Source organism: Asterias rubens, chromosome 1 (assembly GCF_902459465.1).
Source record: "Asterias rubens chromosome 1, eAstRub1.3, whole genome shotgun sequence".
Taxonomy (NCBI): domain Eukaryota; kingdom Metazoa; phylum Echinodermata; class Asteroidea; order Forcipulatida; family Asteriidae; genus Asterias; species Asterias rubens.
In genome coordinates this window covers 32,090,189-32,106,587 of record NC_047062.1, presented here as the reverse complement: position 1 = coordinate 32,106,587, position 16,399 = coordinate 32,090,189, and the positions used below count along the sequence as shown (strand labels likewise).

At 39.5% G+C, this 16,399-nt stretch overlaps 1 protein-coding gene across 1 annotated transcript; it reads right to left on the bottom strand.

Moving 5' to 3' along the window:
- Positions 1 to 1,324: 1,324 nt before the first annotated feature.
- On the bottom strand, positions 1,325 to 15,860 carry LOC117293198 (potassium channel subfamily K member 16-like). Its single transcript, XM_033775447.1, has 2 exons — positions 14,397 to 15,860; positions 1,325 to 2,294 (listed from the first exon to the last, which is right to left on the bottom strand). The coding sequence occupies exons 1-2, from the start codon at positions 14,803 to 14,805 to the stop codon at positions 1,396 to 1,398; spliced, it is 1,308 nt and encodes a 435-aa protein (XP_033631338.1). The 5' UTR covers positions 14,806 to 15,860; the 3' UTR covers positions 1,325 to 1,395.
- Between the last annotated feature and the right edge of the window lie 539 nt (positions 15,861 to 16,399).

Genomic DNA, 16,399 nt, shown 5'->3' with positions numbered 1-16,399 from the left:
GATTTCAGGCCTGAAGCCTTTCTCAGGCATCTGAAAGCACACAAATTGAGCATATGTTGGCATACACCAAGTGAGAATACTGGTCTTCGACAATTAGCAAAGTTGGTCTGTGGCTTTAAATGTTGTTACTTTTAGTTTATGTTCATGGCTTTTTATTAAATATTTTGTTGACATCATTCACCATGTTATATTTTATTTAGCCAGATATGATGAAGCAGGTATGCAGATAACGGTAATTGCCTTGCTTTTGTACCTGCCTGGATAAACAGTAATACATGATTTATCTTCGGGGAAATAAATGACATTATATGCGACTATATAAAGCACAAATGGCCAACCAGTAATGTACTTACACAATCAATTCTATAATTGCTAAATAATGTGTAGTGCTGAATCGCCTAATGGGAGACTTTCTGGGACGATAGAGGGCAGCAGACTTACCGGGTAAATCCATTGTTCTCAGAATTATGCGCATGTTCAGAACTACGTAAACAATGGAAATTTACCCGGTATGTCTGCTGCCACCTAGCGTTGGAAAGTCTCCTATTGGATTTTCTACTCCATTCAGTTTTCTGGCACTTCTCGATTTGAGAACAATGAAAATGATTATACACTGTTTTTTGACCCAGTTTTTAATAGATGTCAAATCGGACACAATGGCAATAAGAGGAATAACTTGAAATGGGAAAAATACAAGAGGCACTCAGCATTTTCAAAATGCAACCGTTTAAAAATCAACAGTCGTCAAACGGCATATATTATTTATACTATAGAGTATTAAGTTATCAATTTAAGACAACTGTCTATACAATTTCAGCGTTTGCTCAGTTTATTTATACACTATACATTACTTATGAAGTAGGTACCAATAAATTGATGTCATAGTTGGAGTTTAATGTAAACGAAGTAATGAGTTTCAGTTGGCATTCGTAGACAACAAAATTCAGTAATAAACTTATTTCAAAATGGAATGATGGGGGGGGGGGGGGGGGGGGGGTGTTGTTCCAGGGAGTTCTGTCTGGCGGAGATTCTGTCCCCATAATGGGAAATTAACATAATTGGCAGAAGATGATTCAAAAGAGGGCGCTATCAGAAGTAGTTTGTACAATGGGTGCCTTCGATTAGCTTCCCTGGGTCGACCCCGCTGTGCTCACTCGGGTGAGCCCCTGATAAGAGGTAAACGAACGATCACTCACCGCTCTCGTAGTGACGTCATGCACCTGGGTCCAGCCCCCAAGTGACCCACCCCACAAGCAGGGCACTGGGGCTGACCCGGGTGAGCCCATGGAATGACGTCAAAGCTATTCAAACGCACGGGGGCAGACCGGGGTCGACCCAGGGAAGCTTAACGAACGCACCCACAGTTTGCCATATGGGGGACAGAATCTCCTGCTACTAACCATTCGTAAGGAATCCAGAGTCTATCCCCTTGAGATCACCATTTTCATTATTACTGAGATTAATAAAGATATCCTCGTCATCTCCCCATGATAATCCCCTCCTCATAATCCCTCTCTGCGATGACGTAATGATAATGGAATTAGCCTTCTTGTGGATGATCTTCCTTTGTAGCTTAGTCTCTCCCCCAGTCACTATCGTTGCGGTCTGGGTACTGACATCCTTCAAGCACCTCCCGAATTCATCTATAGAGATAGTGAATGTTTCACCAGACTCACTGTCATGACGGTCGTATTTAGCCGTTCTGAGATTCACAGTGACTCGGTTTTCTTTCTCCTGTTTCTGCTTCTCAAAACTTGCATTTCTTCGCTTGCTCATGACCCTCCTGGCCACGCCCCTTGTCATGGTTTGCACACGGCTTGCATTCTTCCTCTGATAATGTTGAGTCACCTTAAAGGTGAGAGTTAGCACCGCTAGACCTAGGATTAGGTATAGTATAAGACCGATCTTATAAACCACTCGAGTTACTGCGTTTAGTTTGGAGCCGTTCCCTGCAACGTAATCGCCGAATCCAATAGTACTGAGCGAGATGAACGTGTAATAATGAGCCACGCCCCACGACCAATCCTCTACGAAATGGATAATAGTCGAAGGGATGAGTATAACAATCAGATACAACAAAACAACAATGGTCGTGTACACAGCGAACTTCTGGACTGTTGGGAACTTGAGGAAGGCGACTGTTTTATCAAACTTGTCGGTGAAACTCTTCCAGTGGCGTTCCGAACACTGTCCAAAGACGGTCAGGAACCAGCCGGTGAGAGGGATACCGAAAAAGGCGAAGACGATGCAGAAGAAACGTCCCTCGTCGGTCCGGGGTGCCATGTTACCGTAACCTGAAATGATAGCAATAATATAACAGTTAGAGAAGGTTCTATAACAACGTTAACCCGGCCCAACTCTTTAAAAGCATATGGGTCTGATCCGGGTAGGATCCGGGTCAGGTCTGAGTCAGATCCGGGTCCATTGGAGCCTGACCAGTGTCTGAGTCAGATGACCCTGATCTGTGTCAATTTACCCAGAAATGGATCACAATGACGTAGAGTCCGAAACAAATCCGAGTTTAAAACCTCCATTCGGATCAACCTGACCCAGAAACGGGTCAGGAACTCTTGGAGCCCGAATTCGGTCAATTCCAGGATTTAATTGTTTATACAATACGTGGAATTAATAATAACTGAGTTCAATTCTAACTATGACAAATCATTCTGCGATTAAGTGGTCAAACAAACTTGAAAGAACAAAGAGTATAACTCTTTGTACTGTAAAAAAAAAAATGGCGGCCAAGGATTGCACATGTACATGCAACAAATAATTAAGTGCAAGCTGCAATCTTCTTTTGTTTTTAAACCTGTTACAGTTTTTCATCAATTATTAGATTCAACCGAGGGAGAGGGACAACTAAGATGATTGGCAAAATTAATGTAGAGTGACCGACGACAGTGGAATGTACATCGTCTTTGATGAAAAAATGATGACAAACCGGGAACGGGTTTGTAAGAACAAGAGTACAAATTGCCATGGTAATTTAACCCGTAGAAAGTACGTGTTGCAATCAATCTACCTATTATGCCAGTCGAATGCATGGCGACATGTGCCTGCTCAAACACATGTATTTCAATTACCAATATATTGCATTGGCAACGAGTCCGTCTGGCAGCGGGACACACGCCGGTAAAGTACTGGGGGCTGTTAGGCTGAGAGAGACGGCCGGTGAATCATCTACGAAAGGTGTGGCCCCGGACACTAACTTATTCAACACGTTCTTGAGTGTTTTCAGAAGTCGAGCATTTTGAATCCTCTTTTGGGTTAAGAGATTGTTTTATTCTAAAGGTTTTTATGGACACCTTCGGCAAATGTCAAAGACCAGTATTCTCACTAGGTTCCTTCCAACATAAGCATAAAATTACAAACCCTTTTGGAATAAATTGTGTTGTGAATCTCCCATCGGGTTAATATATCGTTTTGCTCTTATAAGCCACTGGACACCTTTGGCAAAATGTCATAGACCAGTTTTCTCACTTGGTGCATTCCAACATATGTCCACAAATTATAACAAATCTGTAAAAATTTTGACTTCAGTTGGTCACGAGAATAATGAAAGAGAATAATGAAAGACAAACACCCTTGTTGCACAAGTGTGTGCTTTCAGATGCACGAGAAAGGCTCCCGGCCGTGGTCTTGAGTTTGTTTGTTTGTTGGGGTGTGGGGGGGGGGGGGTACCCACGGCATGCCACATATTGAACACAAGATGAGGACTTGAACCCACACTCTCATTCGATAAGTGCATAGTGGCATGGTGTACCCCCTTCTATTGTGTCTCCATTGTATGCTTGGTATCTCAGGAATTCTATAGAGGACTTTGGGGAGGTACATCTATGCAAAGGAAAGTGGTACTCTGTTGAAACGCACATTCTCAAATGCATCCCTGTGGAGACATCTTTTGTTCTTTACATTGTCCCTGTACTTAAGATTTTCCTATAGTCTTTGTACATAACATTCCTTGTGGTGGAGCACCCCGGTCTTAAGAATTTCCCCATGAAGTTCTTTTATTTTCCATTTGTTGTTTTGTCCTGAGTCTACATCCAGAAGGTAGTGATGGCTATAAACACCAGAGCTAGGGTCCGGTGCTCTTAACAGACCACGACTTGTCCTGACCACCATTATCTTTCTTAATTCTATCTTTTATTTTAAGAATTTCATTTTCATGCACTATACAGCCCGAGTCCTAATTTAAATAAACAATTTAAAACACATCTTACATCAAAGTATTGCCGACATCAACACGGAAACTTGTTGCCCAAAGCGTGAAGGGTTTATTTATGGTGTAGAGCCTTTATGAACAAATTCTCAGAAAAGCCGATGAACGCAGAATCAGTCAGAAATTTTGAAACCTAATTTAGTCAGCTTCCGGTAAAAAAAAGCCCGATTATGTGTAAGTGAAAGTTGTCTTGAGCTATTTACGGAACCAACAGGAACTCAAAATAGACATCCGTCTGCATTGATTAACTCTATTGCCAATTTAAGACGTGTTCTCTTTTCAAGTTGTAAATTACTACACCAATAGACAGTTTGACGCTTATTGTGTTCAACATGCCAAATATTTGGATTTTGATGCCCGCTTGTAAGTTTTTTGTTATGCGGAACAATCTGTTGCCAATAAGGCCATACACAAAAGGCAAGCTGCTTCTCTTTTTGATAAGACTTGGGACTGCATGTATTGTACAACACACGGGACCAACGGATTTACGTCCCACCCGAAGAACGCAGCAATAATGGTTAAGTGTCTTGCTTTATGGACACACGTGTCATGACCGGGACTCGAACCCACACTCTGATAACACCAGAGCTTGGAGATAGTTAAGACAAGGGGCTACGTGCATGATTTAAAACACTTGTAATCTTGTGACAATAATGACCGAATCATTCCAATTCACGAACCTTAATCCAATGTTTCCCAACAAAACACTAAGTCACAAACTCCTGAAATACTTATGAAGTTTCCTAGAAAAGTTAAACATAACATTACTTTTTAACTTGTGTGTACAACTTAATGAAATGTACTTCACTTCTTCCTCGGTGCAATTATGACATTTTGTAGCATGGAAACAACAGGCCTACGTGCAGTTCGTCGTGTATTAACGGCTCACGCGACGATTAGCTCGTGATTACTGACTTATTATTTTTAATTTATCCTGCGACCTTTTGTATTTAAGCAAAACATGAATAATTTCCTCCTTTTACTTGTCAGATTTCCTTATTAAAGTAGTTTGATTATGTAGTTTGAACGTAAATAGGTTTGTTATGCCACACTGGCCTACATGTCACTATTTCCCGTCTGAGTTGTCATTATAACCATAGAGAAAGGACACAACCAGGCGTCTTAAAGGCCACGTCACATACACACCAAATAATTTACAGGCAACCAGTTGCAGGCCAGCTCAATGACTGAACGGCATTATATGAACAAGTATTCATGTACTTCTGAAAGTGGTGCTTACGACCTTAGGCATGCACTGCAGTTGGTTGCCTCCAAGTTGCCTGTCAAAATTGCCTCGTGTTACAAGGCCCTAAGCCATAAATTGGCAAACACAATATCCGATAATTATTCATCTGAAAGCCTGCAAACCATAGAGCCAAACATAGCTTGAATTGTTGCTGTATTGCAATAGCCTAGAAGCCAAAATAAACATTTCTAAACATGTGAACGTTTAATTTGATTATCACGAAGGACGTACAAAAGGCCTCTCACGAAAACTTTACCCACAAATTAATTGACCAGGAGCAAGTGGATGTTTACTTCGTTTTTCCCTGAGTTCGCGATAAGCAAAGTGTATGACATCACATGTTACAAAACCAACTGAGTCTGGACTTCCTGTGTACAGCTCAATAAAGAGGAAAACAAATCCTTGGAAGTTTTAACATATTATTTTTAGCAAGTGTTAATATAAAGACAGGAAGAATCTAAAAAACTGTTCGGATGTCATGTTTGAAATGTTTGATTTGTTGTGACAATGGAGTGTACCGGTTCCCAAAATCGGCATGGCAGCACTCCTATTTGATCACGGGTTAAATTTACCCATACATTGATCAAGCCCCACTGGCATCTGAGTCAGGGTCAATTCTGACCCGAATTCGGCATGGCAGCACTGCTATTTGATTCTGGAATATTGACCCAGGAATGGGTCAAGCCCCACTAGAATCTCAGTCAGGGTCAAATCTGACCCGATTAGTTTACGGAGTGCCCCAGTGTCCAAAATCGGCATGGGAGCACTGCTATTTGATCGCGGGTTAAATTGACCCAGTAATGGGCCAAGCCCACTAGAATCTGAGTCAGGGTAAACTCTGCCCCGATATGTTTACGGATTGTCCCGGTGCCCAAATTCGGCATGACAGCACCCCTGTTCGATTCCGGGTCATATCGACCCAGAAATGGATCAAACCCCACTGGAAGTTGAGTCAGGGTCACTTCTGAACCCAGAAGTTTAAGGAGTGTCCCAGTGCCCAAAATCGGCACGGCAGCGTTTATTAACAGTCTAAGCGTCCAAGATTTTTGGAACCGCATTAACTGTACAACACAGGGGACCAACGACTGCACGTCCCACCCGAAGGACAAAGCAATAATTTTTAAGTGTCTTGCTTTTAGGACACAAGTTATTTGGTAACACAGTCCACGCGTACCCCATCCCATGTAAAAGTGTTTCTGCATGACACATGCTGTATTAACAGCCGACCTTTGAGCTAACATGCGTTTCCATGGCCAAGACAAATATGGAGCAACGCTTTATCAAAAGTCCCCCGCCCCTTCAGAACAACTAAGTCAATGCACGTTTCCCAATCCGCATAATATCACCGACGATTCTCAGTCGACATAATGTTAATGTACCTACAGCAGAAGAATGATCTTTCACGCATACATTAACTGCAGATAACCGAAACAGAATTATTATCAAATTTACCAGTATAGATAAATGACATGACAATGAAGAAAATGCATTTTCACCGTGTAGGAAGATTAAACTAGCCATAAAGGTTTTGAGTGCATGGAACTTGACACCGTGGACCCTCGTCGGCTTGGATGTAAGACTTGTCATCAAATATTACGGTTGCAAATCCTGAACAGCAAGCATAATTTTACAAAGCCTAAGAATAGTCATATTGTGCGATTTTATACTGGTCATAAAACACAGATGAATGATAAAACTTGCTTGTTGGAAAAGTTCATTGTTGACAGCCTTGGGTCGGTCATCTCTGTGTTGGGCATCTCCTTCGACAAGTGCCATACATTTAAGCCCTTTCACACGAGAGCAATGAATTTATCAAGGGTCCCTTGCTAAAACGAAGCATCGTTGCAACATTTAACCAAATGTACCATGTGTGAAAAGAAATACCCGTTTTAATTGATGTATACTTTGCAGGTGTTTTTTGAATTTAGTCAATAAAACCAAGGGTACTGCACTATTTAATGACAGTGGCAAGGCAATTGTATGTTAATCGAAAGCTGCTGTACTTCTTTTACCAAAGTAAGTTTTATTGCCATCACTGTTAAAGAAATATCATCAAACGTACACATTCCCTTTAAACATAACTAATTAGATCTCTCGGGAGGTAACTCAGTTGCTTTAACGAGCAAGAAAACCTAACACTATTGAGTTATCTTTTTGATTATATGATTTAATACATACTTTCTCATCAACTCCGACTTAGGGAGTTTTCCTTTCTCTATCTTTAGGATTCTATGACCTTTGATATAGTAGGCTTAGAGGATTGATGAATTAGTCAATAGACTTGGATTCCTACTGAACCAGTGTATAAGGCGGAAGTGCGAGGAGCTTGGGAGGTTTTATACATGAGATAAATCGCTTTTTCACCTCTCACACTAAAAGCCAAAATCGTATGCTTGCACGCAATATATGTCCTCCTCTACATACAGCATTTTTGTGCTTTGAGAAGATCAAAACTTCACTCACTCCCAAAACTCCCTGGTCAGATTTCACCCGGATTCAGTGGGCCTGACCCAGTTGTTGGTATCATTATATGGGAAAGCTTCATGTAAGAAAGAGGCCAGAATAAAACATCCTTTTTTGTCTTAGCAACTCACTCCTGGTATCTCCATGTAGTTCCTTGTCCAAACTTTGAACCATATTCTTCTTTTAATTTGATCATGACCAAAGCGATTTTAAAAACGGGTTCTGTGTTAGTTTGACCCAGTTTCTGGGTCATTTTGAAACAGATTCTGGGTCAGATACTGACTCAAAATGGGTCAGGCTTCACAGGACCAAATCTGGGTAAAATCTGAGTTTTTAGAGTGCATTATCAGACCCACGTCTCTGCGTTAAGACGAGTAACAATTTATCCTTTAAAAGTTTGGAGAATTTGTAGAGAAATCTAAGGATGAGTGTAACCTTAATCTTGCTCTAAACGGTGGGGCGATTTCAACCGATGTACTCGTAAACCCTCACTTAGTTGACTAAGTGCTGATGACTCATTCTTCTTTCTAACCCATTTTACTCCACTGCAGGAGGAAAGCCTCTTCATTAATGCTCAATTTCAATATATCCTGAGCTGTCTGTTGCCAAGCAATGGTAATAATAATAACAATAATTTATTCATTTATATTGCGCCCATTCCATAAAGTTTACACAAGCGCATAACAAAATAATTATAAAAAATATTAAAATTTTATAATAGGAAAATAAACAGCAATCCAAACAAATGAAAATACTAGGGCCTTACAGAACAATCCGAAGAGTAAAAATTGCAAATTGCATTCTTGGTAGCATCTCCCCATCTTCTGTTTAGCCTCCCTCTTTTCTTGTTTGGTTTCTTTGAGTCTAAATTGCCTGTCCACTTGTTGTCATCGCCTTGCAAGGCCTCCTCCTCATATACACTCCTTTGATTTAATGGTCTTAATGATATCCTGCAATCTTGATTAATTTATCCGGTCCTCATTTATCAACACGCCTTCTGTGTTACTCCTATCGTTATTCTTTCCATCACACACCAAATTCTCTGTCACCTTTATTTGTTTACTCTCAAGAATTACTGTTTAATGTAGTACTGTACAATAATGAGCTGCTGTACAATAATGAGCTGTTGTACAATAATAAACTACTGCATAATATAGAACTACTTTACAATAATGAACTGCTGTACAATAATAACCCAGTTTACAATACTAAACAACTGTACAATAATGAGGTAATGTACAATATTAAACTACTGTACAATATAACTACTGTACAATAATAAACTTCTGTACAGTAATAACCTACTGTGCAAGAGTGAACCATCCATTACTGAACAACTGTGAACTGTACAACAGTGAACTCTTTCTCCCAGTCTCGGTTTTGTGGCATTGGGTTGGATTTGAGAGGGGAAAAAAACAAGATGGCCGCACCATGATATATGTCTTCAGAATTGATGCTGTGCTTAATTCATTTACTTGATAATCAACCTTAATAATCAACCGTACCAAGTGATATTTAAAGTTTTGCATGGTGTGGATGAGTGAGCTAGCGAGTCTATTTTGGGTGAAAACTCCTTTTTTTCCCTTCAAACTCCCAGCCCAAATGTGCACACAAACCAATATTTCAAGCTAAGCACCCTCGGAATTCTATCTCTCCCCCCCCCCCTTCACGACGAGCAGAGTATACGGTTCGAATTGTCCAGGGTCCTGTTTCACGGAAATGCTTAAAGCTGATCAGCACGGTTTTGTTGTGCTTAACTACTTTTTGCGCTGAATGAAATCGGCCCAGGCATTAAGAACTCATCGGCTCTATTAAGCGCAAACACTTCTCACTAAAGATATTTTTACATACTTATACCCGCAAGTGTACTATTTATAGATGATCAACAGGTAGATATTATTACATATCAACGTTTTCCAAACTATACTCAGAGGGCATTATTTTGCCAAGAATAGTTAACGGCCTGACGATTCTACTCGTTTCTACGGCTTAGTCTTCCTAAAATGATATTTTTTCCTAGCAAAGAATTTTTACAAATTATAAAGCCATTAGTTTTGTCTTTTCCGGTTCCTTTTATTCGTAGAGACACAGAGCAGTATCTATATACTGCACACTTCAAAATAGCCTGCCCTAACATGATAACATGGGAAAAGCTAAATATAAATGTTGTTTACTTTTCCACATACAAGCGCTCATGGTGAAATGAAGATTTATGATTCTGCAAATGTTGACGTGGGTTTGTGTTTGACATCTTTTTATAAGCCACTTTTCAGCAATGTAATGAGCGTATGTTGGATTGAATGTGATGGATTGCATAGCGTGTGGCTCATTTTGTGAGAATCCGCCTCCTCGGTTAACATTCAAGTAAAGGTTGATTTACAATATCCAGCCTGTGTGGTGGTTGTAATCAGTGACGATGATATTGGATTTTGGGAAGCGTTTGTACAGCGTTTTCTATGTTCTGTTTTGATATTGGACATTGGACGTTCACATAGGTTTGTACAGCGAATGTGCACTCACTATTTTTATATTGGACATTCCCATGGGTTTGTGCAGTGAATTCGAGAGGCCCTCCCACTGTATATGCATGTACAGCTTGACTCATTTTATCACAGCTTTTTGTGGTGGATGCAATCAGATGACGATGAGGTTTACATCTTTCTGGCACGACTACATTGTATATCACTATCATGTTCCATTGCTTTGTACGACTAGTACATAGCAATGTGGGTTTTTTTCTTTGTGTGAACCTATTATCAGGAGACTTCTTAGAGACACTGGACACTATTGGTAATTGTCAAAGACTAGTCTTCACAGTTGGTGTATCTCATCATATGCATAAAATAACAAACCTGTACAAATTTGAGCTCAATCGGTCGTCAAAGTTGCGAGATATTAAGTAGGATTTGAAAATTTGCAAGATATTAATGAAAGGAAAAAACACCCTTGTTGCAGCATGGTCACACGAATTTGTGTGCTTTCAGATGGTTGATTTCGAGACCTCAAATTCTAAATCTGAGGTCTCGAAATCAAATTTGTGGAAAATTACTCCTTTCTCGAAAACTACGTCACTTCAGAGGAAGCTGTTTCTCACAATGTTTTAAACTATCAACCTCTCCCCATTACTTGTAATCAAGAAAGGTTTAATGATAATAATTATATTGAGTAATTACCAATCGTGTCCACTGCCTTTAAGGCTGGTATCTCCGATAACATTTTTTATATGAGACAGTGATTTTAGTTTTTTATTGGACATTAGGCATTTGCATACGTTTGTACAGCGTTTTCTTCTTAATATTTTGATATTGGACGTTGGGTATTCACATAGATTCGTGCAGCGAATGCTTACTTTTTACAGTTTGGTGTATTTGTTTTGCGTGTGAACCAACAAGGCTGGTGTTTCAGATTACACTATTTATATAAGTCAAGTCAGTTTGATACATCTGACATTCACATACGTTTGTACGGCGATTTCTACTTGCTATTGATATTCGACATTGGACAGTCACATATTGTGCAGCGAATGTCTACTTTCTATTTTGATATTGGACATTTACATAAGTTTGTACAGCCTGTGCTAATTCAAGCTTACTTATTTGCTTAATTAATTAAGTTTCATCATTCGGTTTTCTATAATTGAGTTTTGTCATTCCCCTTCTAACTACTTTACTCATTAAAAAGTAAAATATATAAAATAACCATATGGATGTATGTCAATAACCTCCTAATATCAAAATCTAACCTACTTATATCAAAAACTAACACTGACATATCGATCTGTGTATAGGTGGACATTTTAAAAACCATTTCAGGCCAATCGTTATATATATACTTTTATAACTTATACTGAAGATCTGCAAATGTAACTGAACACTGTTATCACATCTTAAGATACCGGTCTAGAGAATATGATCATAAGGAATGTTCGCTAATGGGAGTGTCTAAGCATTTACACCAAGGACTTTAACAAATAGGGGTCCGGGGAAGTAATATTGATACACCTGCTCCGTTGGGATACTCCAATGTACACACATTTATCAATGATTATCAGAGTGTATTATGTATATTGATCCCTTATTTCCATTCTGTGCAAAGAGAAATTTCCTAAGTCAATTTATCAAAATGTACAAGCATCCAGACCACGTTGTTAAATCGGTTAGAAATATTGATTGATATTACACATTACACTATAGATATGTTGCCTTGGCACCATTCTGTGACACCAGTGCAAACTCGATACATACTCATTATGGTATTTCACATTAAGTTAATTTTGGGGCGAACTTAGACGCAGTTCTTTGGTTGCGGCAAAATTTATAAAACAAAATTCATGCAAATTACATCTGGACCACGTCGTTAAATCGGTAAGAAATATCGATTGGTATATAATATATTGCTTCGACGCCATTCTTTAACACTAATGTTAACTTAAACTCGATACATGATACTCCTTAGTCCTTATGGTATTTCACATGAAGTCAAATTTAGGGCGAACAAAGACACAGTTCTTTGTTCGCCCAAAACTTGAGTTAAAATTTAACCAGTAAGTTATGCCGAAAACAAAAGTATTTGTGGATGCCAAATATTATTTATGCATTAAATACCAACTAAACTGTTTACTATTTCTCAATTATGGCGAAAACAAAAGGATTACTTACTGCCAAACTTTGGGTTATAGTCGACTAAAGGGCTCATTAAAATACAGTTTTTATAAGCCCTTGTTTCTAATAATTGCCTCACACTACTAGAGGAAGTCAACAAAATCCCTTAAATGTTTATTTCAATATTTGTTTTGTCCGTTCTTATCCCGCTCTTCCGCAAACGACAAAGGGCCAGGTCGTTGATACAACTTGATCCAACCTGGTTTTGCTATATTTGCATTTTGTTGTTTGACTACGACTTATTTCGAATATTTTCTTTTGACTTTGATTGCTTTTGTATTTGCTCAAAAATATCCTGACTAAGTTGGATAATACATGAACCAAAAGAAGCGAAAATAGTGTCAAATATCGTCATTGAAACTATGAACATTTTAAATAGGTGTCGTGTTTTCCATTTTTTGTTTCTTTATTTTTCATGGGCGCCTCGTATCCTTTGGCAATTTGGCGCTTTATAAATACATGGGTGCGATGCGAACCCCCACGTTTATTTTGGGCCTAAGACTGATATTGACGTCTTTTGTGTGTCTTCACCCAACAGACTCACCATTTTCAGAGATTCAATGCAACTAAAGAGCTCTAGAACACTTGCCGTTTCTGCCCGTACTCATTCCAAGGGTCACACACAGTTATGATTATTATTACTTATTTATTTGTTTGCAATAATATCATATCCCAACTTACAACTGAGTTGGGACCAAATGAGATGAAAATTGTGACAAGCAATGTTATACTTACAAAGAGTTAACTAAGACTTGTCTTCTCTCGAGTAAGGATGAGTTACTCTTCCAACTTAGCACTAGCCTGAAGTTGTTAATAACTCCTCAAGAGCCTGAGGACTAGTTCTACGTTAGGACTATCTTCCTGAAATCGACCCCCGTACCAACCGATGGTTCAAAGATTGTTTTCACCGTATATATTTTGAGCTAATTGTTTGTTTATTTATAATAAAATGGTTATCTGAAGAGGCCAGTTATCCTTACTAGCAGATGAGAAGCTGATCTGTGAAGGACGCGGCTACAACGCGGTCGAGCTTCTGGTATGTAAAGGAACCTTTGGCAGCCGGCATCATCGACCCATATTATTGTGGCCAAGAAACACAACAAGAGGTCGGAAGTTTTGTAATTTTTCAAAGGGAGGAAAACAGGAGGGCCTGGGGAGAAAACGCTGTTATCTTAAAACAATGGGCTCTAGGGCCTACGTGATTTTATTAAAGGTAGAATTCAAACTTTCATTACAGTCTTTTAGCAGTTCTCTTTAATCAACTGAGTTGTCATTATTTGAAAGTTGCAGAGTAGCATTCTACCAAGCAATACTTTGAAAAGTGTAGACCATACACTCTAATAAGTGACCAGGATTTTCTGTTCCAGTCAACTTTGTGGGTCAGGCCAAGACTTGATGTTTGAAACAGTGTGTCCCCCTCCCCCACAGTTCCTGTGACTCTAACCATGGAGTTTCTACCTCCATGCTCTAACGACTGACTTTATCTTAAACTTTCACAGATCAGTTATTTCATGTATATGCTGGATCACAGAAAATGTGGATGTTAGTCATTTGTTGGAGGTAACATCGTGTACATGAGTTGGATTTGAAACTTTTCATGGTGCGAGATACAATCTAGTATGGTTTGCGCTGACACCATGTTCATGAGTAGGATTTAAAACTTTGCATGGTGGGAACTGGCTTACAAACAAACTTTAGGTAAAAGCACTCTCTCGAGTTGTGACGGTTCAGAACCACTGTAAAGTTCCGGATTTTTTTTATAGTTACAATGACACTTGAAACCCATTTCCCTTCTTAGATGTCTTACCTATTGTGGTTATCACTGTCGTTGCGAAGAACAATGAATTAGGGATGTCCCACTGATGGAACCCAAACTCATCCGACGTCTTGTTTTCCACTACATGTTTCAGACCATTCTCCATAGCGTAAACCACTTCAGTTACCAACTCAGTTAACTCATGCGAGTCCACACACGAATTATTGTGTAAGAAACCCTCAATGTAAACTCGGATTCTCTTCCGAAGATTCTCTTCATGTCCTCCTTCGAGTTGTCGAAAGACAAAGGCACCACTGACGATGTAGATGACATAGACCACGAGGAGTAGAAGTAGTCTCTTCACTGAGTTACTCTTATGGTTACGGGTGAAGCCGGTAATAGACGAGATTGAAGATGTACTACGGATAGATGCCGAAGTGTCTAATTGAGCACGAAACATAATGACAACAAAACTCTCTCAAACTTGCAGCGAAGTCGCATGAAGCATTCTTATAGATGCTGGTGCTACCAAATGATAGATGGAAGTGCCACTTTGGCTCTCCTCACGTTGCTCTTCAAGTTGTAAACAATTGTGTTTGTTATTCACGAATATAAGACGTGAATCACCTTGGCCGGATTGAAAAACATGATCCTTTTAGTATTCCGCGGTCTGTGCTTGTTGGGTTTAACTCACAAGGGAGAGAAAGATTTATCCAATTATTAGCATAAGTGTCCAGGGGAGTCACACTTTACATACATTAGTCTTTATAATACGTGGGATATCCTACAGAAACCGTGGCATTTTTATTCCATTGATGCAGTCGCTCAATACTCTTGTTGAGTAAAGCAAATGTGTACACTAACAGTTGTTTTAGTGGTGTTTGTTGTTTTAGTTGTGTTGGTTGTTTTAGTGGTGTTGGTTGTTCGGATAGCTTTCCTATACCACCTTTGGTATGTAAACCAGATATATCCAGTGATAATAAAAGCTAATTGACACCAGCTTAATCGATGCAATCAGATGATACTTGACTCACTTGGTAATCGGTATTCGATTAGAAACACTTAACTAAATGGAAACAGATGCCTTGCAATCGATACCAACACGCGTAATGTATTTGTTGGAGCGTATGATGAAACCCCCCTAGGTTGAAATAAATCCAAGCGTCCGTCCTGGCTCGTTGATTCTAATCAAAAATAGTCACCAATTCCATCCAAAAGTATTTCCTTTGTTGTCCTTGCTCTGTTCCTTGCTCGATGGTTGTAGGTATTATAAACTTGTTGAAACATCAGACGACTTCACCAAATGTAGAACTTATCTTATTACGGTATCTGAATGAGTACAATTCGCCTAGTCGCCATTTCCTCTGTGTTGAATGACGAATGAAGCTCTCTCAGTCTTTGTTTAGCAAACACACAGCATCATAAAAGGGTTCAAGCTGGGTATACACTTAGTGGTGCCAACACAAAGGCTTGGTTTATACCTGAGAAGGTAATATATATATTTCATATAGTACCCCTTGTATACACAAGTTGCATTCGCCCTCTCCAGTAACAAAGCAACGCCGAGCTCTGACGTTCCCCCGTACGATTGTAGCACCACACTGCCAGGTCACTGGGTCATTGTTAGGCTGAGAGCCCAAACTACCTGTGGGAATTAGTAGAAATGAAATCGCAGTAGGGCAGCAACCTTGAGATCGGTTTGAAGTTGATATCGTCGATTACGCCCCGTAAGCACAGTGTGATATTAGATGACTTTGCAAACATTCAATTTGCTCCATTGGAGAAAATGGGAATATATCAGCGGAAATGTTAAACCAAAGAGCAACAGATGGCGCTGTTAGACTTCTTGTCCCCCAGAAAACTTATTCCCTCCATTTCAATGCAGTTTGCAGTCAGCCAGTTCCACGCAATCTTCAAGAAGAGAATCCTTTCACATTTTAATGTTCACCTTTATTTTCTTGTGGATCAATGACTCATGTGCTACCAAAGTGGTCTTGTATAGCATTGACTGAAGTTGGTTGCCTCCCTGTAAAAGTTGCTTTGTGCATTGTGTG

Coding starts and splice junctions, on each gene's coding strand:
- LOC117293198 (XM_033775447.1), bottom strand. CDS start 14,805: ATGTTTCGTGCTCAATTAGACACTTCGGCATCTATCCGTAGTACATCT. Junction 2,295..14,396: donor GACAGTGATAACCACAATAG/GTAAGACATCTA, acceptor CTATCATTTCAG/GTTACGGTAACATGGCACCC.